A 22,729-nucleotide genomic window follows, 5' to 3' on the forward strand; every position below is an offset into this window, starting at 1 on the left:
AGATTTTATGATCACAATCAAGTAACACTTTGTCAACAATAACTGAACATCACAAGCTGTTCTTCATGGTACATTACTTTATTTCATGCCTAAATTGACAATAACAACAATGAAAGCAAACATTGGTCTGCGCAGGAATGGTAAAAAGCAGGCATTTGTGATTTCATGACGAAGATGAGCTGATACTGTTATCACAGATATCCACATTACTGGTGTATGTAAAAAAAAAAAAGGTTGAATTCAAAGCAGTATGAGGGGGAAAAAACTTTCATCAAGTAAGAAAATCCAAACTGATGAGAAAAAAAAGAAAGAAGAAAAATCTACCCCCATCACCTTTATTGAGCTGGGTTATTTTGTGCACACATGAATGCTTAAAATTTGAGTGAAAGACAGAGGCAGTGAAAGAATAAACCCAGCATAACTACAGGCATGAGTGTTAGTTCCCTTTGGTGCACAATGAACTCATTTGTAACGTTAAAAAAAAAAGGGGGGGATAGTACTATTTACAGTCACAAAATTAACGACAGGAGAAGAGTAGCACCTGCCAGTAAACTAATTCAGAATGAAGAAAACAACAGGTGTTAGCTCCCTCTGAATGTCCTTTGTGCAGGTGTTTTGGCACAGTAGAGTTAGCACTTTCACAAGAAATGAACAATGTCACGAAAAGTGAAAAGACAATTATTCTTGGTGACCTAACAAGGACAGTTCCCTGTGGACAGTTTGCTTTGAGGCCACGACAGAATGTGCCCAGGTGTGACTGACTATATCACTATCTGTGGGGAGGATGGGGAGAATGGCAAACCAAAAAAGGTCATGTTACATTTACAGTAAGCCACATAGGTTCAGAAAACTTTATGATTAAAGAAACTGTATACCCACAGAATCTCCTGCATTCCTAAGTCACAAAACATGAAATAGAATGAATCAGCACATACTGCCAGCGTCTAACACAGTTGCTAAAGTTCAAGAAGATGTAAACAAATATCACAGAATGGGTATGAAATGTATTACACAACAATTAGTGGTCATGATAATGCTGAAGGTAAAGGCATCACCAAGTGTTATGTAACAATAGAAATTAAAGGCTTTGGCGCCAACTCTTGCTGGTCCATCACAGATGATATTTTATCGTAAAAGAAGTCAAAATAGTGTAAAAGATCTCAGAAATGCATAATAGATTGCATTCAGCAGTGTGTACATGGGCTAAAATCAATTGGAATTAAATAAAACAGTATTAACCTAGCTGTCCATTAAAGGCCATAGTCGGGCAAAGACGAACATGTAGTACCTCCACAATGACAAATGTCAGCTGAATGTAAAAAAGCAAGAATTTACATGGAAATAATGTTTAAAATATTTCATTATTCTACGCCATGTCTCACTGAACTGTAAGAATGGTTTTGCACTTGCTCTCCAGAAATTAATGTGTGACTTTCCTACTGACCGAGCAGCCATTCTTTTGCACAAACTGTTGAACATGCACATGTCTTAAGTGAGTCCAGTAAAGGTGTGAAGCTTGCCATCCAATCAGAACAATGGTACAGGTCATGACCTTCCAGTGAAGAAGCTGGTGACAGAATCTGTTTCACTGCCACCCTTGTAGACTGCAAGCGATGTTTCTTGAATTAGGTCAATTTACATCAATTATGATACATCCACTATAAACTATGTGTAAATTCCTGATGCAGTTGTCATGAGTTTTGTCTGCTGTGAAATTCTTAATGTACATAATTCTCTGAGGAAAATATACTGTGAGTGAAGTGTAATACATGCTGTGAATGACTTCATGATTGTGGTCAAGTGTTGTGATTGGTGAACCCGCTCCAGCTGCACAGCACAACTTGTCTGTGTGTAAAGACACTGTCAACGCAAGAAATGTAAGAGCAAGGCACTGTTCTTGTTCAATTTTGTCAAATGCACTGACTTAGGTGAACAGTTCTCGAGTACATACACTGAAGAGTTGTCCTGGCGCAATACAATTATAACAAAATTACTGTGCAGGAATTTAATGCTGACACTAACATTGTGCCCCCCTGTAAAATATGTTGAAAGGGACTTAGATCTGCTGAGCATTAATGAAAAAGCTCACAGTCATGGTGTGAACCGGATTGTATGGATAGAAAAAAAGACATTCACAACAACAACAACTTCAGAAGGAAAAGAACTGTTAAGTGAAAAAAAAGACTGCTGCACAAGGTAAGTGTCACTGTCAGACTGAAGAAAGCAGTTTTTACAAGATTTCATCACACTGACAAATCTATCAAACCCTCTTTCCCCTCTCGCCCCCAAAAGCACACTGCGTTTCATAATCAAAAACTGTTTAAACCCCTGAAATTCCCTGCACGTTAGTTCTCAAACCTTCACAGAATTGAACAAAACAAAGCGTGTTATTGTTGACTTTCACTTATCATCTCTGGTATCATATCTTGGATGATATTTTCAGTTTTACTAGCTGAGCCTTTTAAAGCTTATGGCCTGGTCTGAAGTAACATGTTTCAGGTGGGGTTTTTTTGTGGGTTTTTTTTCTGTTTGTAAGCTGTTTGCCATCCTAGTGGCTTACTAGGGCTGTATGCAAAAAAACAACCCTGGCCTCAACTGTGGGGAAAAATGAAATCCAGACATAAAAAAAGAAAAGAAAAAAGAATTTGCACATTAACTTCCCCCCAAATAAAGTGTCCAGTCATGAGTTTAGTCCCTTTCACAACTATTAACAGAATGTTGGTAAGTTGAAAAAACAGATTTCATTCATCAGGGTTGGCACAGGAAGAGAACAGCTGCGTATAGGTACACTGAAGGTGGAAAGTGTTGAGTTTTGGCTGTGTGTGTGCAAGACTCAAGTATGTGGTCCAAAATAATGTCTTGAAGCAGGTACAACATGTCACTGCTTCTCATCTGAAAGCTAACTAACACTGATAGTCTTTATGCTTCCTGGGGTTAAATGCTTCGGGGTTATAGTCCGGTGGAAATCCCCTCTCACTCCCACATGTCTCCATCACTTGTTGGTAGCTAACTTTCAGCAAATTTGAGAGTTTGTCACTAAAGTTTCACCCGCAACAAACCAGCTCTTGTCCTTAGTCAACTGACAAGACCACCGCCCAAACCGAGCACACCACCACGTGTCACACGATCTCCGTCTCGATTCCGCCAAGGCGGTCCTATTCTTTCCCCTCTCTGAAGTTGCCTGCCCTTAGGAGTACTGGTGGCTGTCGTCTGTCTGACTGACCTCCCCTTGTTCCGTGCTGGCTTCCTGCCCTTCAGAGGCAGGGAATCGTGGGGTGTCCTCTGGCGTGGAGATGGGGGAAGAAGGGTGGGGGTTTCCGGTGGCCAGGGCGGGCTGAGAGACAGGGGAGGTGAGGGCAGCCTTCTGTGCTGGTTCTTCCCCCTCGTTCCCACTGCCACTGCTGCCCCCTCCCTTCCTGTGGCCCGGGGAGTGGGGGCTGGGCTTCCCATGGGCCTGCCAGCACAAACCGCAACTCTCAGACACTGTGTGAGAAATGGTCTTTATACCAAGAGAGCAAACAATCTTATCTTTTTTTTTTTTGGTAGATAAAAGAAAAGAAAAAAAAGTCAGTCTCAGTGACAACAGAAATTTCTGTTTAGTTTTCCTCCATAAACAATCATTTTCTTTCTCTCTCTGTCTAGTGTGAATGACAACACAATTTTAGAACAGTTATTCTCTATCTCTTTCTCAGCCTTCATCAGAACTGTATCCTCTGATGAGGGAGCGCTGCGCACTATGATCAGTCATTCGCCAACATTTATTCCGCAAACTTTGTCACCATGCTGTCCTACAGACCTGGGATAATTGTGGCCCAGTGGTCACAGCATTTCCTAAAAAACTTAAGGCTTCCAGTTTGATCTGCACGACAGATTATATTTACCATTCCTATCTCACCTGGACGAGTGGTCAGGGGTGTAAATCGTTTACAGAATGCATGACTGAAATGACAGCTATGCTCTTTGGGTATGTTCTAATTTCCATAACCCACCAAATGCTGACATGGATTATTAGAATTTTTAACATGCATATTTGATTTTCTACATTGTGCATGTACATGAAAGGGGGTTAAGGTGCCAGCTGGTATGCATATCTGCTGACCTGGGAGACTGGAAGAAACCTCCACCCTTAACCCATCAGGTGCTGCGTCTTTGGATTTGAACCCACCACTTTCAGATCAATAAAAAGTCCAACACTTTATCCACTTGGAATTTGTGCCTCTCAGCAGACAGCTTACCTTGGAGTTTGTTTTCTCTTTCCTGGGTGAAGTGTAGCCTTGTGGGTATTTTCTGCAATCACAGGAACAATGTTCACTGTACATGACCAATCAGCTAAAAAAAAAAAAAGAGGAGTAGGACTTATAGGAAAAGAATGAAAGATTACTAAGGTAGAACAAAACCTAGACATAAATTGTCCAAGTTGATCTTTAAAAAAAAAAAAAAAAAAAGAAGAAAAAATTATTAATGAATCCTTTTGAAGAAGAAAAGAAACAATAATGAACGGGACAAATAGTGACAAAATTCTCTTCTTTTCAAAGATAATAGATCATATCATTTTGTGCTTTTCTTTCATGTAATTGTTGTGATGGTGTGCACCACCATGGTTTTATGTCCAACATAACTTGCAGTAACTTAAGTATGAGCTTAAGTATTCAACCATGACTGAAAATAAGTGTTCTTGTGTGTGCACATGCATATGTAAATGCTCACTTGCACATATTGGTCCCAAAAGAAATGAAAAAACAGCATGTCACATATAATTTCTCTTGTATTATAATTATTATATTTGGGGTTGTATAATTTTGAAGCAAAAATAGGATGACCAAAAAATATAGACTGCATTTTCATACACAGGGGGAAAAAAAAGCCAACAAACCTACAATTTTGAAATAAGCAGGGAAAAAAATATACAAAACACAGTTCTCTGCCTAAATTCACTTTAAATGGATGTTTATAATTCCCCAAAGCTGAACAATAAAAAGTCCCATCTGATACTTCTAAACTATCAGATGAAAAGATATACCAGTGGTGAACAATAAAATCTTAAATCAAGAAGCAGAAATAAAAACAGACAACAAAGAACAAATATAAAAATGGCCGTCCTGAAATCACACAAACAAGAATTTGCCACAAGTACTAAATCTTCTGAAATATACACAATACTGAATACCACTACTGACGGTAGAGTTAGTGTAAACTGTCAGTCAGTACATGCAGTCAAAACCATTCACATGGGAAAATGCAAAAGTACACATAAGCAAATCAAAAGTGCAAATATGTGTAATGTACATGCACACAAATAAACATACCGGATCAACAATACAGTAATGACAGCAAAATCTGTAAATATTCAGTGCAAAACATTATGCAAATATGTGGACAAAATCTATGAAACAACAAGTAACAGATTCTCCTCAACAATCAAACATAACAAAAAAATGATACAAACAGAATCAGAAAAAAAGCTGCAGATAAAAGCCTCACCTCATTTTGCCCAAAACCAAACACAAAACCAAATGCCCAGACCCAAATTCAACCAATCTGTTAATGGTCTGATTGACTAAATGGGGCCGCTAAAAAGCTCTGAAACAGTTTAACTGAACAGAATTGAATATCATAAATAAAAGTACACACAATTTATCCAGACTATTCTTGACTGATTAAGTTAAAATCAAAACTGATTATGAAAGTTTCTGCATAAGTACTGCTACGTTATACAACACTGTCAATCAGTACCATAAAGTCTTCCTGCAAGGTTTTACACATACATGCACACCAATGACAGTGTTACCAATGACAATGCAAGTTCACTGTCCCAGATTTTAGGGTAATGCTGTTCATCAGTGTTGCAAAGGTACTGTGATTATCCCACAGCGACGGGCGCAATAGCCGAGTAGTTTAAGTGCTGGACTGTCAATCTGAGGGTCCCGGGTTCGAATCACGGTGACGGCGCCTGGTGGGTAAAGGGTGGAGATTTTTACGATCTCCCAGGTCATATGTGCAGACCTGCCAGTGCCTGAACCCCCTTTGTGTGTGTATACGCAAGCAGAAGATCAAATACGCACGTTAAAGATCCTGTAATCCATGTCAGCGTTCGGTGGGTTATGGAAACAAGAATATACCCAGCATGCACACCCCCGAAAACGGAGTATGGCTGCGTACATGGCGGGGTAAAAACGGTCATACACGTAAAAGCCCACTCGTGTGCATACGAGTGAACGCAGAAGAAGAAGATCCCACAGCATCCCATGCAGTTCAATGAATCATGACACTTTCTGCTACACACGGCCAGTACTGGACACCAGTGCACCATCTCCATCATGTATTGTGGGATATTTGGGAACTGCAGTGGGTTATACAGTAAAGTATTACCTTCTTCTCACAGTATATTTCTCTGTGTGTACTTGTGGCTGCTCTCGCCAGGCTGAGTATATTGCCACAGTGTATTGTTGTTATTTCCCCCCCCCCCCCCCCCCCTATCTGTTCCCTTGAAAAAAATTCACTGTGTTTCTATTTAATTTTGGCCTGAGATGACTTCAACCTGGTTCTAAAACACATGAACTAAATCAACTCCAAATCACTTTAAAAGCAGTCATTTTAATTCCAGAAATTTGTTCAACCATATAAAAACATCAATGCTGGTAACAATTAATCCAGTATCTATAAGGTGATGAGATCATAACAGTAATTGAATAATCAATGTATCTTTATATTTGGTGATGAGATCATAACAGTAACTGAATAATCAATGTATCTTTATATTTGGTGATGAGATCATAACAGTAACTGAATAATCAATATATCTTTATATTTGCATATCAATATGCAATGTGTAAATAAATAATGAATAATGAATAAATAATGAAATGAAAATATTTCCATAGATATATATATAATGTGAAATGGCAGATGAAGATATGCAAAAGCATCAAAAGATGTTAAAAACTGTCATGGAAATTATCTTCTTTCTAAATTAATAATAGTAATAAAAAGACAAAAGGGTTTGTAGTCTGTAGATATCTAAAGAATGTCAAGAATATATAATAAAAAAAGAAAAGAAAAAAAAAATGTATGGCACAGACTGAACTTGAAGCATAAATTCCACATCCAACAAGGCCATGTGGGTATTGTTATGACATGTTACAAACCTCAGTAAAACTGCTCACCACTGCATACTAGAAATGAAACCTCTCACGGAATGAAAACCAAAGATATATCAAAACATTTTCATGGCCTTTTACCTGGTCTCTACAACCATCACTTGTGACATGGCCTTCTAAAAATGCCAGCTGTTGCCCTGACTCTGTGCCTCTGTCCCTTCTCTATAATCTGTGTTCAGCTTTAGAGTGTTCTGCAAGCACCCTGGCACAAGTCAGTTTTTCAGTGTCTCTGAGAGACAGCTGTTGTATGAACCACTGGGGTCCTAATTCCAGTCCAGAAAACACTGTTGCATGGAAGGGGTGACCACTGATTTGCCGATGAGGGCTAATGATGGAAGGTTCTGGACCCGGTCATGATAAGACTGGGGTCTTCTGGCTTGGAGTTTTCTCGCTCTCTTCACACTGCTTTTGAGAGGAACCCAGGCCTGCTTCTGGTGCTTATCCATGGGGATTATACACAGGGAATCTTCACATGGAACGCTGCTGATATCATGGATGTCAAGCACCTGGCTGGGGTCTTCAGCCACTGTCATGGGAATCTCCTTGGTGGGGGTCACACAGACGTAAGATTGTGTCCTTTCAAACAGTTTCTGACACGACCTGCAGTGACTTTCCAGTGGCTCCAGGCCAGGGTTGTGATCTTGTTGCTGTGACTGCCATGGCAGCAGGGCCCGGGGGTGGCAAGCAGCCTTCTCCAGTGCTCTCTCACAGGCCTGGTAATTCTGGGCATTGTTGGAATACACGCTGCAGGCCGAGCGTATCCTGCGTTTGTATCTGAACAGCGGTGACGCGCTGATGCTGAGCACAAGATCTGCAGGCTTGGGGTCAGGGGAAGGCCGGTGCTTTGGCAATGACTCCTTGCTGGCTGGGAACATCCGCTGGCTGCCGACACCTGTGTGTTTATGGACTCTCTCCTTGACTGGGGCCCTTAGTGGTGGACTGGTAGGGGAGTGTTTCAATGTCTGACTGTGGTTCCTACCACCCAACAATGACGCCTCTGCTGAACGTCCAGGGAACAACCGCTGTTGGTCTCCGTCTGTGTGACAATAGCGGCTGCTTTCTCCCTTCTCTGTAGCATAATCCCTGTCTTCCATGTCAGGGGGGCAGGTCTCTGAGAACAGTTCCCATACTTCTCTGTTGTCAAAGAAGTGGCCTTCACCCATGTCAGGATACATGGAAGCACTGGCAGACCCAGGTGCGTTGCTATGTTGAGACATCCCAGGTAATGTCCGCACACTGCTCGGACCCACTGCCTGTCCTTCAGTGACCTGGCCTTCAACGGTGGAGGGAGCGGGGTGACAGAAAGAGTCATCGTTCCATGCAAGTTTCCTGCTGGGCAACTGAAAGCCACTTTGGAATGCGTCTCCTGGGGAGCGTTTTCTCTGAATGATGCTGTCAAACACCTCGTCCAAGCCCCCCAGCATCTGGAGAGCAGGGTCGACTCTACAAAGGTCGTGACCAGAGTCAGCTGTGTCAACCTGTGGGGTCACCGTCTTGTTAGCGGCATTCAGGGATTTGTTGTCAGTGGTGTAGGCCTGCCAGTGTGGCCACAGTGTGAAGGAACCCCCACCACCTGCTGTCTGATCTGAAGGTCCATCATCACAGCCTGACTCGCTGGGTTCTGTGTCACTTAGTGACCACTGGGCCACTGCCACACCTGCTGCCTGTATGCTGTGGGAAGATCTCATCACCTGGTTCCTGTCTGTGGCTGACTGTCTGGCCCAATCCTTCTTCCCCCCCGTGTCACGTGATCTCCCTGTGTCATGTGGTGCTCTCTTAGCGTCATGTGATATTCTTCCTGCGTCCAGTGATGTTTGTGCATTGTCATGTGATGTTTCCCATGTGTCATGTGATGTTTCCCATGTGCCATGTGATGTCCTCCCTGTGCCATGTGTCCTCCCCATGTCAGAAGAAGCCCCCTGTCCCACACCGCTCCCCTCTGCACACACACTGCCGACCAAGGGGAATCCACTCTCTGCTGCGTCCTGTGTGTCGCTGACCTCAGTGTGTGACCCCTTTAGGAACACCCCCGACCCCTCCCTCCACCCGCCCTCGGCTCCCTGTTGGTCAGCAATGGGGGGGTGACAGCACCCTCTCCCCTCCCCCTCCCCCTGCTCTGTCCTCCTGGCTCTGTGTATGGTTTGGACGGCGATCGCACCGAAGGGTGGGGGTGACCTGTCTGTGACGGGACTGGGGTGAGGGTCACTCAGATTCCAGTGCTCCTGGAGACAATCGTCGTGGTCAGCCTCCCCCACACTGTCTCCCTCCGCCAGCTGCGAGAAGTCCAGCAGATCAATGTTCAACTTCAACCCCTGATCTGTCGCACTGGAGCCTGGTCTCTGGGACATCATGTCCACATGACCCACATTCCGCGTCTTGGACGTTTTGGAACGCTTCCTGCCCGATCTCTTTCGTGGGCGTGTCGAGTGGCGGTGCCTCCTGTGAGCAGTGGTGGGCCTCTCTGTCAGGTCCCCGGGGCCTGACCCCTTTTCTTCAGGCTGGTCCGCACCATCCGGCTGCCCCCTGACCTCCATCACCTGCTGCAACGTCAGGTCCTCAGTGACATTAACCTGGGTCACAGGGCCAGGCTTATCCCTCACCGTGTGAGGCTGGTTCTCAGCACCCAAAGCCTGACTGACCAGCAACCCTGTGTGGCAGTGTTCTGTGCCAGATTTGCTGGATGCTTTCCTGCCTAAGGAAGCACTGGGACACTGGTAGTTCCTGAAGGGTACGGCCTCTGTGTCTGTGTCTTCTGCTTGTGGCTGGTACATGGCTTGGCTGTCCAGAGTGCTGACAGTATTCTTTTTCTTTCTGCCCTTTTTCGTTTGTCTCTTTCGGACTTTCTGGCCCTGTGCTATCCTGCTGTGCCTGGAAGGAGACTTGGACAAATGGCCCTCCAACAATATAATGTCACACTGTTGTGAACTCATTTTCCGACTCTTCCTGGAATCTTTAAGTGAGGTCTTCTGTTTCTTGACGGTGGATGGAGCTGCAGGGCTGACAAAAGCTTCAGTGACTTCATGTTCCCACGCAGTGACGTCATCTTCACCGTCCACTCGTCTCTTGCTACATTTGCGCTTGTCCTTTGCATGTGATGGAGGTTCTTTTTTCTCTGTCTTCTTCTTTTGGGCTTTTCTTCTGGTTTGTGTCTTCCCAGTGTTATCATCCTTCTCAAAGGTGGTGGAGTCAGTTTTCTCCCTTTTATCTGGGCTATCTGAGGAGTTTTTCTTCTTGTTTGTTGTCTGTGAAGGATGGTGTGGATCCTGATCACCATCAGGTGAACCACGCATTCCTGCTGCTGTCTTCCCTTTCTTTGTGGACGCTGACTTTGGCCGTGTGTTGTTAACTGTGTTGGGGATGGAGGTGAGGGGCTCCTGGGTGGCTCCCTGTGCAGCACGAGCCACCTGGGCTTTACTGTCTCCATACGATGCAGTGCGGCTGTCCTTCCCTGCTTCCTGGACTGATTTCTGTGTTTTGGGGTCAGTGTCCTTGTTGTGTTTGCTCTTCTTGGAGAGGGAGTGTCTGCTTTTCCTGCTGCGCTGCCGGTCTGCTGGTGGTTTGACGTGAGCGCTGTGCACATTTCTGATGGCGGCACGTCTCTGCTCCCCTGTTTGACTGGTGCCTGCTGAACGGCATCTCCTGAAACTGTTCACCTCTCTACTGGTATGGAGGTGATCTGACCCCCCAGCAACTGCGGACATGATGGGTTTGTCTTTGACAGGTGCCCGCACACATGTGGCTGTGCGGGGCCTTAGTGGTTGGGGCATTTGGCGGGGTGTTCTGGTGGGCACTGGTGGTGTCCTGTCACTGACTGCAGTCTCTTGCACTCCACGTCTGGCGAGTGTCGACTTTGAGATCCTGATGTTGGGGAGGCCCACATCCATCAAGTTTCTGGACCTGGAAAACCAATCGAGGCCAGCTGATCTCAACCTCATCTCAGATGGCACGAAGCGACCCTTCATCAAGGTAGTGTCTGACATCAGCTGGGAGTGGGGTCCAGCCGACCACACCCTGGGTGAGGGCCAGAACACAGCATGCTTCACTTCGTTCCACTCAGAGCGCACAGGCGGGTTATTTTGCAGCACCTCTTGGAACACATCTGTCACACAGCGGACTGTCTGCAGCTTCTGTCTGCTTGGCTGTGAACCAGTCCCTACCCCTCTGCCTGCCTTGGTCACTGGGCCTGGCCTGGTCACATGTACATCACTACTGACCGCTGTCTGCAGGCTTGGTTTGGGAGCCAGTGGTAGCTGGACAGTGGAGCTGGCCACACCTTCAACTGCCTGTCCTCTTGAAGTATCTGTGGCAACAGACTGAGGGGCATTGGTCTGGACAAAGGGTTTGTAGATTGTGTTCCATGGAACTGCTGTATTTGTGCTCTCTGGAGCGTCAGCTGATGCGGCCTTGCTGGGTAAGTTCTGACTGGTTGTGGGTGTTGTGATGCTGGTCTCACCTTTAGCCATGGGCTGGACTGTAGAAGACTTTTCCTGAGGACTGTAAGCAGAGTCAGCTTTAACCATGGACTGGTCTGAAGAAGACTTCCGTAGAGGATTGATAATGGAGTCAGCTTTAGCCATGGACTGCTCTGAAGAAGACTTTTCCAGAAGACTGTTTGTGGAGTCAGCTTTAGCCATGGACTGCTCTGAAGAAGACTTTTCCAGAAGACTGTTAGTGGAGTCAGCTTTAGCCATGGACTGCTCTGAAGAAGACTTTTCCAGAAGACTGTTAGTGGAGTCAGCTTTAGCCATGGACTGCTCTGAAGAAGACTTTTCCAGAAGACTGTTAGTTGAGTCAGCTTTAGCCATGGACTGCTCTGAAGAAGACTTTTCCAGAAGACTGTTAGTGGAGTCAGCTTTAGCCATGGACTGCTCTGAAGAAGACTTTTCCAGAAGACTGTTAGTTGAGTTAGATTTAGCCATGCACTGGTCTGAAGAAAACTTTTCCAGAAGACAGTTAGTTGAGTCAGCTTTAGCCATGGACTGGTCTGAAGAAGACTTTTCCAGAAGACTGTTAGTGGTGTCAGCTTTAGCCATGGACTGGACTGTAAAAGGCTTCTCCTGAGGACTTTTAGTGGAGTCAGCTTTAGCCATGGACTGAATTAAAGAAGACTTCTCATGAGGACTATCATTGGAGTCAGCTTTAGCCATGGAGTGAAGTGAAGAAGACTTTCCCTGAGGACTGTTAATGGAGTCAGCTTTATCCATGAACTGGACTGTAGAAGACTTATCCTGAGGACTGTTAGTGGAGTCAGCTTTAGCCATGGACTGGTCTAAAGAAGACTCTTCCTGAGGACTGTTAGTGGAGTCAGCTTTAGCCATGGACTGAGATGAAGACTTTCTCTGAGGACTGTTAGTGGAGTCAGCTTTAGCCACAGACTGAGATGAAGACTTTCTCTGAGGACTGTTAGTGGAGTCAGCTTTAGCCACAGACTGAGATGAAGACTTTCTCTGAGGACTGTTAGTGGAGTCAGCTTTAGCCACAGACTGAGATGAAGACTTTTCCTGAGGACTGTTAGTGGAGTCAGCTTTAGCCACAGACTGAGATGAAGACTTTCTCTGAGGACTGTTAGTGGAGTCAGCTTTAGCCACAGACTGAACTGTAGAAGACTTTTGTTGAGGACTGTTAGTGGAGCCAGCTTTAGCCACAGACTGAACTGTAGAAGACTTTTCTTGAGGACTGTTAGTGGAGTCAGCTTTAGCCACAGACTGAACTGTAGAAGACTTTTGTTGAGGACTGTTAGTGGAGTCAGCTTTAGCCACAGACTGAGATGAAGACTTTCTCTGAGGACTGTTAGTGGAGTCAGCTTTAGCCACAGACTGAACTGTAGAAGACTTTTGTTGAGGACTGTTAGTGGAGCCAGCTTTAGCCACAGACTGAGATGAAGACTTTCTCTGAGGACTGTTAGTGGAGTCAGCTTTAGCCACAGACTGAGATGAAGACTTTCTCTGAGGACTGTTAGTGGAATCAGCTTTAGCCACAGACTGAGATGAAGACTTTCTCTGAGGACTGTTAGTGGAGTCAGCTTTAGCCACAGACTGAGATGAAGACTTTCTCTGAGGACTGTTAGTGGAAGTCAGCTTTAGCCACAGACTGAGATGAAGACTTTCTCTGAGGACTGTTAGTGGAGCCAGCTTTAGCCACAGACTGAGATGAAGACTTTCTCTGAGGACTGTTAGTGGAGCCAGCTTTAGCCACTGACTGAGATGAAGACTTTTCCTGAGGACTGTTAGTGGAGTCAGCTTTAGCCACAGACTGAACTGTAGAAGACTTTTCTTGAGGACTGTTAGTGGAGTCAGCTTTAGCCACGGACTGAACTGTAGAAGACTTTTCTTGAGGACTGTTAGTGGAGTCAGCTTTAGCCACAGACTGAGATGAAGACTTTTCTTGAGGACTGTTAGTGGAATCAGCTTTAGCCACAGACTGAGATGAAGACTTTCTCTGAGGACTGTTAGTGGAGCCAGCTTTAGCCATTGACTGAGATGAAGACTTTTCCTGAGGACTGTTAGTGGAGTCAGCTTTAGCCACAGACTGAGATGAAGACTCTTCCTGAGGACTGTTTGTGGAGTCAGCTTTAGCCGTGGACTGAACTGTAGAAGACTTTCTCTGAGGACTGTTAGTGGAGCCAGCTTTAGCCATTGACTGAGATGAAGACTTTCTCTTTGGACTGTTTGTGGAGTCAGCTTTAGCCATGGATTGAAATGAAGACTTTCTCTGAGGCCTGTTAATGGGGTCAGCTTTAGCCATGGATTGAAATGAAGACTTTCTCTGAGGCCTGTTAGTGGAGTCAGCTTTAGCCATGGATTGAAATGAAGACTTTCTCTGAGGCCTGTTAGTGCAGTCAGCTGCAGCCATGGATTGAAATGAAGACTTTCTCTGAGGCCTGTTAGTGCAGTCAGCTGCAGCCATGGATTGAAATGAAGACTTTCTCTGAGGCCTGTTAGTGGAGTCAGCTGCAGCCATGGACTGAACTGAGACTGACTCTCCCAGAGGACTGTTAGTGGAGCCATGTTTAGCCATGGACTGGACTGAGGGAGACTTTCCGTGAGTATTACGAGTGGGGTGGTTCAGAGCGGAGGGTGTGGTGGTAGTGTCCCCACATGCTGTGGTCTGACTGCCCCTACCGTCCAACCTCCGCTTGTGGGGACACCAACCCAAGGTAGACGTCCTGCGCACAGCAGGCCTGGAGCTGTGAGCTGAAGGCTGGGGACGCCTATTGTCTGCCGTCGTTCCACGGGGTTCTGCTTGCTGCCCATGTCTGTGTGACAAGGTTGAGGAGGGCGGTTTGTTGCTGAGGGTGGGCTGGGCTGTGTCCCGCCCTGGCACCCCATGCTCCCCCTTCACTGCAGATGGTGTCCTTGTCCGTTGCCTGAACGTCTCCGAACAGGTAAACAGATCAGAATTCGCCACTGCCTTACCCTCACAATTGTAACTGTTGGTTTGGTGCCAGTCCTGCATATAGTTTATGGTGGCAGTGGCAGACCTTTCCTCGAGGCAAACACCAGCTGCAGACTTTGTGGTTCTGTGGGCAGACTGGGTTCTTGGTGTCTGCCCCGACTGTGACATACTGGTGGCCACCAAGGGGCGGGCAGGGAGGGAGTCACATACCTGCTGCTCTCTCCTGTCAGTGGCACCACCACCCCTGCTCTCATCACCTGGGGGACTGTCACTGCCCTTCTTCGTGGACTCCCCCTCCATGCCCTTTCCTTTCTCTGCCGCCTTGTCTGTGCAGTCAGCAACCTGGAGCGTGGTTTTCTTTCTGTCATTCAGAAGAGCACTAGGACTGTTCAGAGTGGGGGTTATCTTGGCCATAGGCAGCTCAATCATCACCCTCCGTGGGTTGCTGACGACGTGCCGATTCCTGGCCAGGTGAGTGCTCTCTCTCCCCTTTCTACCTTCAGCGTTGCTGGACACACCTGACGGCTGGCATGGCCAGTCTTTACCTTTCCTGACCACTGGGCTGGACTTTGCCTGCTTCAGAGACTGCCCCATTCCGTGGATGTGAAGGTTGGTTAGAGGCATCTCACCCCCTTCCTGCACCCACGACCGTGTCATCACTGCCCTCAGGGCTGCTATTTCCTGTCGCTCAATGACTTCCATGTCAGGCACCCTGTCTTCCTCAGATGCTGTAGCTGCTGCCTGGAAACCACCGTCCATGGCTGATTGTTCACTCTTGTCAGTCTCTGGTTTGATAAAGGAGGCAGGTTTTGATGGTGTTTGGACAGAATTTAAACTAGCCACCGTGCTGGATGAGAACAAAGACTGCTTTGCGTGAGCAGGCTTCTGGCTGAGTGAGGCAGAGCGGCCCTCAACACTGACTCGAGAAAACTGAGGAGATGCCAAAGATTCGCTAAAACTTTGAGACCCATACCTTGAGGCAGTCTTCACCTTGTTTATGTCCCCATGGAGATGTGTTCCTGACAGCCCCTGTTCCATGCTGCCACTTTCACATTGTGCCTGGCCCTTTTCCACTGTGCGCCCGCCTGTCACAGGCTTGGCACCTGCACACCCCTTCACGGGCAGGTCACTGGCAGATTTACTGGGACTGTCCTCGGTTGCTGGATGATGGCCCTGACACTGACTGTCAGCGTCAGCGTCAGCCTCACACCTCCCCTCTTTGTGGGGACTGGCAGAGGAAGCCACGGGCCTGGAGTCTCCCTGTGGGTCATCCACCCTGCAGGGTTCAGTGTCCCTGTCACTGCTACCTGAGTGCTGGTGGAAGGTGTGGAGCGAGGAGACTGGGCCAGGGGAAGAGATGAGGGACGGGCAGGAGAGGGATGAGCGGGTCGACAGTCTGGCGGACCGCCCCTGCATCATGACCTCCAGCCCCCGTCCAGTGAAGGGGATACTGCGGCACCTGGGCAGACTGCCCCACCGTCCGGCTGACCGTGGGGTCTTTGCGCTCCTCTCATTCACCTTCTCCGTGACGCCTGACAACTGGTGTCTGACGCTTGAGTTACCCAGCATGACCCACGATTTAGAAAAGACGATTTGCTTTATGGGCAATTTTAAATCTCTGCCTTTATTCTTGGGCTGGGCTCTGCCGAGGGCACACTCCCCAGTGGTCTGGGTGGAGGTGCCGGGAACGTGGCTGTCTGGTCTGTTGCTGCACGTTCCTTGCTGGTCACTTTGGGGGGGCTGTTCTTCTGACACTGCACTGTGAGTGCGAGTGTCACTGGCCCTCCTGTCTGTCCGTTTATCTGCCTGTGAAGCTTCTGTCTGTCTGCCCATGCCTTTGACGCTCCTCTTCTGTTCTCCCCTGATGCTGTGCTGTGCCTGGTCAGTTTTCTGTTGGCTGTCAGCCCCCTTCCCCACTGTGGAGACTGACGCTGGATCTATCTGTGAGGAAGCCTTCTGGTTGGGCTTTGCTGACTGTATTCCATCCCTTTCCACTGGAAGAGAATAATTGGTCTGGATAACCTCCCCTTTATCTGAATTCACTCTGACTTTTTTGTCATCTGACTTTATTGTGCTTTTGTCTTCAATGCCCAAGTGTCTATTACTCCCTGGATTAGACATTTCTGGCGTTTCTTTTTTCTCACCTATTTGGTTTGTACTTTTCACTTCAGGTGACTTTTTGGGGGGTTGCTTTTTGACAAATGATCTCTTGGGTGTGTTTATGTTGGGCGAGGGAATCTTCCCTAACTGGAAGGTCTTCATGACAGGGACCAGATCTATCTGCCCAGAGTTGTCCCCTCCATACCTGTCCTTCATGAAGGTGTGGATGTAATTGCCACACATGTAGCGGACCAGAGCGTTGCTCTTCCTCTCAAACCGTTTGTAGCTGCTGTCGAACGTCCTCTTCAGATCTTTCCTGAGTGTGTCCTTGTTCATGTCATACCACAGCACCCCTTTTTTCTTGAAGGTCAGATGTTGGGAGGGTCCCTGACACTGACTGCTGGGTGCAGCAACTTCCTGATCTCTGTCCGGAAACCCGTCCGACATGAGGATGCTGAAGATGTAGTCATCCTCGCTGACACTGGACTCGTCGTCGTCTCCTTTCCATGAGGGCTGTGCGGGGTGTTTTCTGTCATCTGACGGACCCTCTCCCCACCTGCCCTCCGTGGCTGCTCCCTGCTGTGATGTCTGCCCTGACTGTGACATACTGGCGGCCACCAAGGGGTGGGCAGGGAGGGAGTCACACACCTGCTGCTCTCTCCTGTCAGTGGCACCACCACCCCTGCTCTCATCACCTGGGGGACTGTCACTGCCCTTCTTCGTGGACTCCCCCTCCATGCCCTTTCCTTTCTCTGCCGCCTTGTCTGTGCAATCAGCGACCTGGAGTGTGGTTTTCTTTCTGTCATTCAGAAGAGCGCTAGGACTGTTCAGAGTGGGGGTTATCTTGGCCATATGCAGCTCCATCTTCACCCTCTGTGGGTTGTTGGCGACGTGCTCATTCCTGGCCAGGAGAGTGCTCTCTCTCCCCTTTCTACCTTCAGTGTTGCCGGACACACCTGATGGCTGGCACGGCCAGTCTTTACCCTTCCTGACCACTGGGCTGGACTTTGCCTGCTTCAGTGGGTGCCCCGTGTCGTGGATGTGGAGGTTGGTCAGGGACATCTCACCACCTTCCTGCACCCACGACTGTGTCATCACCGCCCTCAGGGCCGCTATTTCCTGTCGCTCAATGATGACTTCCATGTCAGGCACCCTGTCTTCCTTGGATGCTATAGCTGCTGCCTGGAAACCACCGTTGTTGTCTGGCTGGTAGTCCAGTAAAGAGGACTGGCTTTCTGAAACTTTCTCAACAGGTGACTTTTTTGGGGGTTGCTTTTTGACAAATGATCTCTTGGGTGTGTTTATGTTGGGCGAGGGAATCTTCCCTAACTGGAAGGTCTTCATGACAGGGACCAGATCTATCTGCCCAGAGTTGTCCCCTCCATACCTGTCCTTCATGAAGGTGTGGATGTAATTGCCACACATGTAGCGGACCAGAGCGTTGCTCTTCCTCTCAAACCGTTTGTAACTGCTGTCGAACGTCCTCTTCAGATCTTTCCTGAGTGTGTCCTTGTTCATGTCATACCACAGCACCCCTTTTTTCTTGAAGGTCAGATGTCTGGAGGGTCCCTGACACTGACTGCTGGGTGCAGCAACTTCCTGATCTCTGTCCAGAAACCTGTCTGACATGAGGATGCTGAAGATGTAGTCGTCCTTGCTGACACTGGACTCGTCGTCGTCTCCTTTCCATGAGGGCTGTGCGGGGTGTTTTCTGTCATCTGACGGACCCTCTCCCCACCTGCCCTCCGTGGCTGCTCCCTGCTGTGAGTCAGGGACATTCCTGCTGGAGGAGGCAGTGTCATGTAGAGGTCCGGGAGATTGACAGGATCCCAGGTCGCTGCCGCTTTCTTTCTGATCCCCGCGGCCCGGCGAAGCGCCCTCTGTGTGGGAGGTCCAGGCACTGCTGCTCATCAGCCATTTGGTGTGCTGCCACTTGTGGTAGGCTGTCATGTGGCAACCTCCTCCCCAGGACTCGGGGCTCCACTGCTCTGGGTCTGTCCGTGTCGGCACGGAAACACCCCCAGTTGTCACCTCTGACACCGCTTCTTTCCTGGCTTTCTTTTCCGCTGCCGTCTGCTGTTGTGCTGTCTTCAACACAGCCTTTTCCTCCTGGCTACTTTGTGGTGCTTTTTCAGTTATCTGTTCTTGTGGAACCAACTGCTGTGATGACTGCTGTTGTGTTTTTGGAGCAGTTTCTTTGCTCTGTTGTTGCTGATCGTTTTCGTGTCGAGTTGCTGGCTGTGAGGATTTATGTTGTGGTGCTGTCAGTTTGTGAGCCGACTGCCACCAACTCTTTAGTTGCTCGTTTTCACTCTGTTGCTTTCTGTTTTGCTGCTTTTTCTTTTCCTCCTGAAATTTTCCCTGCTGAGTTGTCTGTCTTTGAGTTTCTTCTTGTCGAGTTGCTTGTTGCTGAGTTTTCTCTTGCCAAGTAGCTTGTTGCTGAGTTTTCTCTTGCTGAGTTGTTTGTTGCTCAGTTTTTTCTTTCCAAGTTGCATCTTGATGAATTTTCTCTTGCTGAGTTGTCTGTTGCTGAGTTTTCCCTTGCTGAGTTCTTTGTTTTGTTTTCTCTTGTTGAATTATTTGTGCTGGAGTTTCCCCTTGCTCAGTTGTCTGCTGCAGGATTTTCTTTTGTTGACTTGTCTGTTGCTGAGCAGCCTTTTGTGTAACTCTCTTTTCTGGACTTTTCTCACGCTGAACTGATTTGAGCTGGGCTTTCCGTTGCTCAGATGTTTGCTGCTGACCTCTTTCTTTCTGAGATGTCAGCGGCTGAGTTTTCTTTTGAGATGCTTGTTGCTGATATTTCTTCTGTTCGGTTGCCAGGAGCTGATTTTTCTTTTGCTGATTTTGTTGTTGCTGGGTTTTCTCATGCTGATCTGTTCCTTGTCTTTGCTGCATCAGTGTTTGTTGACTGGTTAGCTCTTGACTTCTGTCTGGAAGAGTTGCCAACCAGGAAATGAACTGGTGTTCTGCCTGCTGTTGACTGATTATCAGCTCAGAGGTCAGCTGGTCTTCAGCATTTGGGTTCTTCAGGTGCTGGTGCTGTTTTTCCCGGTCCGCTGCTGCAGACACGCACGTCACCAAGTTCAGTTCTGCAGTTGCTGAGCTCAATGTGTCCGAGAGAGGCCGCGGCAGCCAGATTTCCATTTGTGCCTTCTTTTTCCTGGGACGTCTGCTCTTCTGTTTCACAGCCTCTGATGAAGCATCAGATGAGTCACTTGGCCTGACACCTTTGCTTCTCCCCTTTTTCTGCTTCCTTCCTTTCTGTTCTTTTTCAATAGAAGAGGACGATGCAATGCTTACATTAGAGTAACGCATTGTGGTGTCAGCGTCACAAGTGTTACGATTCGACATCTTTGTCTGCTGATCAAAAGCACTGGTATTTAAGGATGCCGTCATTCTGTCTCTCTCCTGTTTCCTTTTCCTCCAGGGATGCTGAGGAGGACGTGACCAGTGTCTGTGATCCACTCCTTGCTGTCGGCTCTGGTTGCTGGTTTCCCTGGTGGCCATTTGCGTTGCAGTCCGTGAGTGTCCCTCAGTGCTCTCCTGGCCACTGTCCGGCCTGGCCACGTCCCCTCCTGTCTTCAAGGAAAGCTTTTTCTCTGCCTCAGGCTCCGGCCTTTTCGCTGTCTCTCTTTCGGCCCTCACACTTGCTTTCTTCGCTGTTGTTCTCCCCTCAGTCTCTGCTGCCTTTGCTGCCTTTCTTCCTGATCTTGTCCAGGCCGGCCTCACCGCCCCACTTGTTCTTGGCTTTTTTGCTGCTTCCTTCTGCGTCTGTGTGTGGGGTTCTGGCCGTTCCCCCCGCAGCTGTGTGAACGTCTCCTCCGGCTCCATGTCTGTGTCTCCCCCACTGGTGCTGGTCAGGGAGCTTGTCTCCAGGTCGGACCATGCTGCCCTCCTGTACGTCTGTGAGCTGCCTTCACTGCCCTCCGTGCTGATGTCCACAGGGCGGTAGACCCCCGGGGCCCCCGGGGTCTGCGTGCTGTTGGAGGGCCCCGGGAGTGAAGCCCACCAGGTGGGGATCCCAGAGAAGGAGGAGGACCTGTGGGGACTGGTGGAAGGGGTGGGGAACATGGAGAGGTAGCAGTCCATCCTTTCAGGGCTGCAGAACTGCCTCAAACTATATCCACAGTACAGCAACAGGGCAGTCATAAAACTACATGAAAAAAATCAACATCAAACAATTCATGTGTGTGTGTGTGTGTGTGTGTGTGTGTGTGTGTGTGTGTGTGTGTGTGTGTGTGAACTTGAGGCAGAGACAAAGAAACAGCTGACTGACATAAAGAAAACATCAAACAATCCTGTGTGTGTGTGTGTGTGTGTGTGTGTGCGCGCGCGCGCGTGTATGATATCTTCCCTGTGCAGGGATTCTGACAGCACAAAACTATTCCTTCCTGACACTCTGAAAATGGAAAAGATACATCACATGATCCTTCAATGGGTGCCTGGGCTGTTGTAAAAATGTCTACAACAGACACATATACAGTGTGGACATCCTTCACTGAAGCTCAAGTCTGATGACAGGATCAACGGCTACAAACAAGAGTTGTTTCCCTTCACCATTTCTCCACCCACAGACCTCGACGATCATGACCAGAAGCTACGCCTGCCCTTGTACGAGTAGAGCAATGCAGATTGGGTTAGAACATGCAGCTATAGAGCAAACCTTGTGTGTGTTGTCTGGGACCCCCCCAATGATCAGAATCAGTGATGAGCACCCAATGGTAGCCATCAGTCGACCATACCCAGGAAGGCAGCCTGTTCAGCAAATGGCCCCAAGTTTGTAAAGCGCTTTGAGTTGGGTCTCCGACCAAGGCTAGGCACTATATAAGCACCCATATCAGATCAAATCAAATCAAATCAAATTATGAAGAGTCCCTGGGAAACAGAAGATTATTAACTCATCAGAAGCCCTGCTGTGTATTCCACCTCCCGTGCATAACTGGACGTACAGACGACAGGCACCAATTTTCTCTTCTATCTCAAGAGGGCTCACGACAGTCCTTGAGACGCCTGCAATATCTATGAGAGCCGGAAAACTTTGTGGGACAAAGTGTAAACGGCTCAAAACAAGGTGGGTGAACAGACAAGGAGAGGAGAGGGCTGAGGAGGGGCAGGCTTGTTGGTGGGGACAGGGTGACAGGGGCAGTGACTCACATCCTCTTCAGGTCCAGCTGCAGGATGCGGCTGGTCTCAGACATCTCCTGGAGGCGCTGCAACTCGGTGTCGTTGACATGATAACGGGCCAGCAAGGGGATGTTGGAGCCACTGATGCGGTACATGGGGTCCAGGCGGTGCTGGACCATCTGTCACAGCCAGGGAGGTAGCACAGAGGTTAAGACGCTCAGCTGACCATATACAGAGTCCGTGAGGGTGTGGGTTCGAATCCCGAATCCCAAATATTACATGTATGTATAGATATATATGTATTCATCATAGTAAAACTACAAGGTGTTAAACCAGTTAAAAAGTATTGCATTCCATAACTGTAAATTCAGAATTCATACTAATTTTGTTCCTTGAACTGTTGAAATATTCAGTACTGATTCATGTTACGTAGTGTTTGGGAGGAACTGTAGGAGGAAGGTGTCAGAATGGTTAAGACACTCATCTGCCAGCACAGTGACTCCAGTGAGTCCATGAGGGTCAGGGTTCGAATCCTGCTCTCGCCCTTTCTCCAAAGTTGGACCGGAAAAATCAACCTGAGCGTCTGGTCTTTCAGATGAGACGATAAACCCGAGACCCCCCCCCACACCGTGTGCAGCATGCACTTGGCACACTGAAAAAGAACCCATGCCAACAAAAGTGTTGTCCTCTGGCAAAATGATGTAAAACGAGATCCGCTCTGATAGGTACACAAATATACAAGCATGCACTCAAGGCCTGACTAAGTGCATTGGGTTATGCTGCTGGTCAGGCATCTGTTTAGCAGATGTGAGTGTACCGTATCGATTTGTCCAAACGCAGTGACGCCTCCTTGAGAAACTGAAACTGAAACTGAAACTGTCACAGCCACCTACCAGCTTGTTATGGGCACCGCAAAAATACTTTTGCGTGTGTTTTGTTTAAAAAAGCACTTT

General features: G+C 47.7%; 1 protein-coding gene across 6 annotated transcripts in view; it reads right to left on the reverse strand.

The window, feature by feature from the left end:
• Nucleotides 1–83: 83 nt before the first annotated feature.
• LOC143300853 (uncharacterized) overlaps nt 84–22,729 on the reverse strand; it is a 52,454-nt gene continuing 29,808 nt past the window's right edge. For 5 of the 6 annotated variants that reach the window (XM_076614797.1, XM_076614802.1, XM_076614799.1 and 2 more), the window contains exons 6-8: nt 21,807–21,955; nt 4,236–4,287; nt 86–3,454 (exon numbers count right to left, since the gene is read on the reverse strand). In XM_076614797.1, coding sequence (XP_076470912.1) covers nt 3,188–3,454; nt 4,236–4,287; nt 21,807–21,955 — 468 coding nt within the window. In that variant the 3' untranslated portion in view covers nt 86–3,187. Of the gene's footprint in view, nt 3,455–4,235; nt 4,288–21,806; nt 21,956–22,729 lie in introns of all 6 variants that reach the window. The other variant, XM_076614798.1, reaches the window with a different exon arrangement.

The sequence above is a fragment of the Babylonia areolata genome, chromosome 26 (genome assembly GCF_041734735.1).
Source record: "Babylonia areolata isolate BAREFJ2019XMU chromosome 26, ASM4173473v1, whole genome shotgun sequence".
Taxonomy (NCBI): Eukaryota; Metazoa; Mollusca; class Gastropoda; order Neogastropoda; family Buccinidae; genus Babylonia; species Babylonia areolata.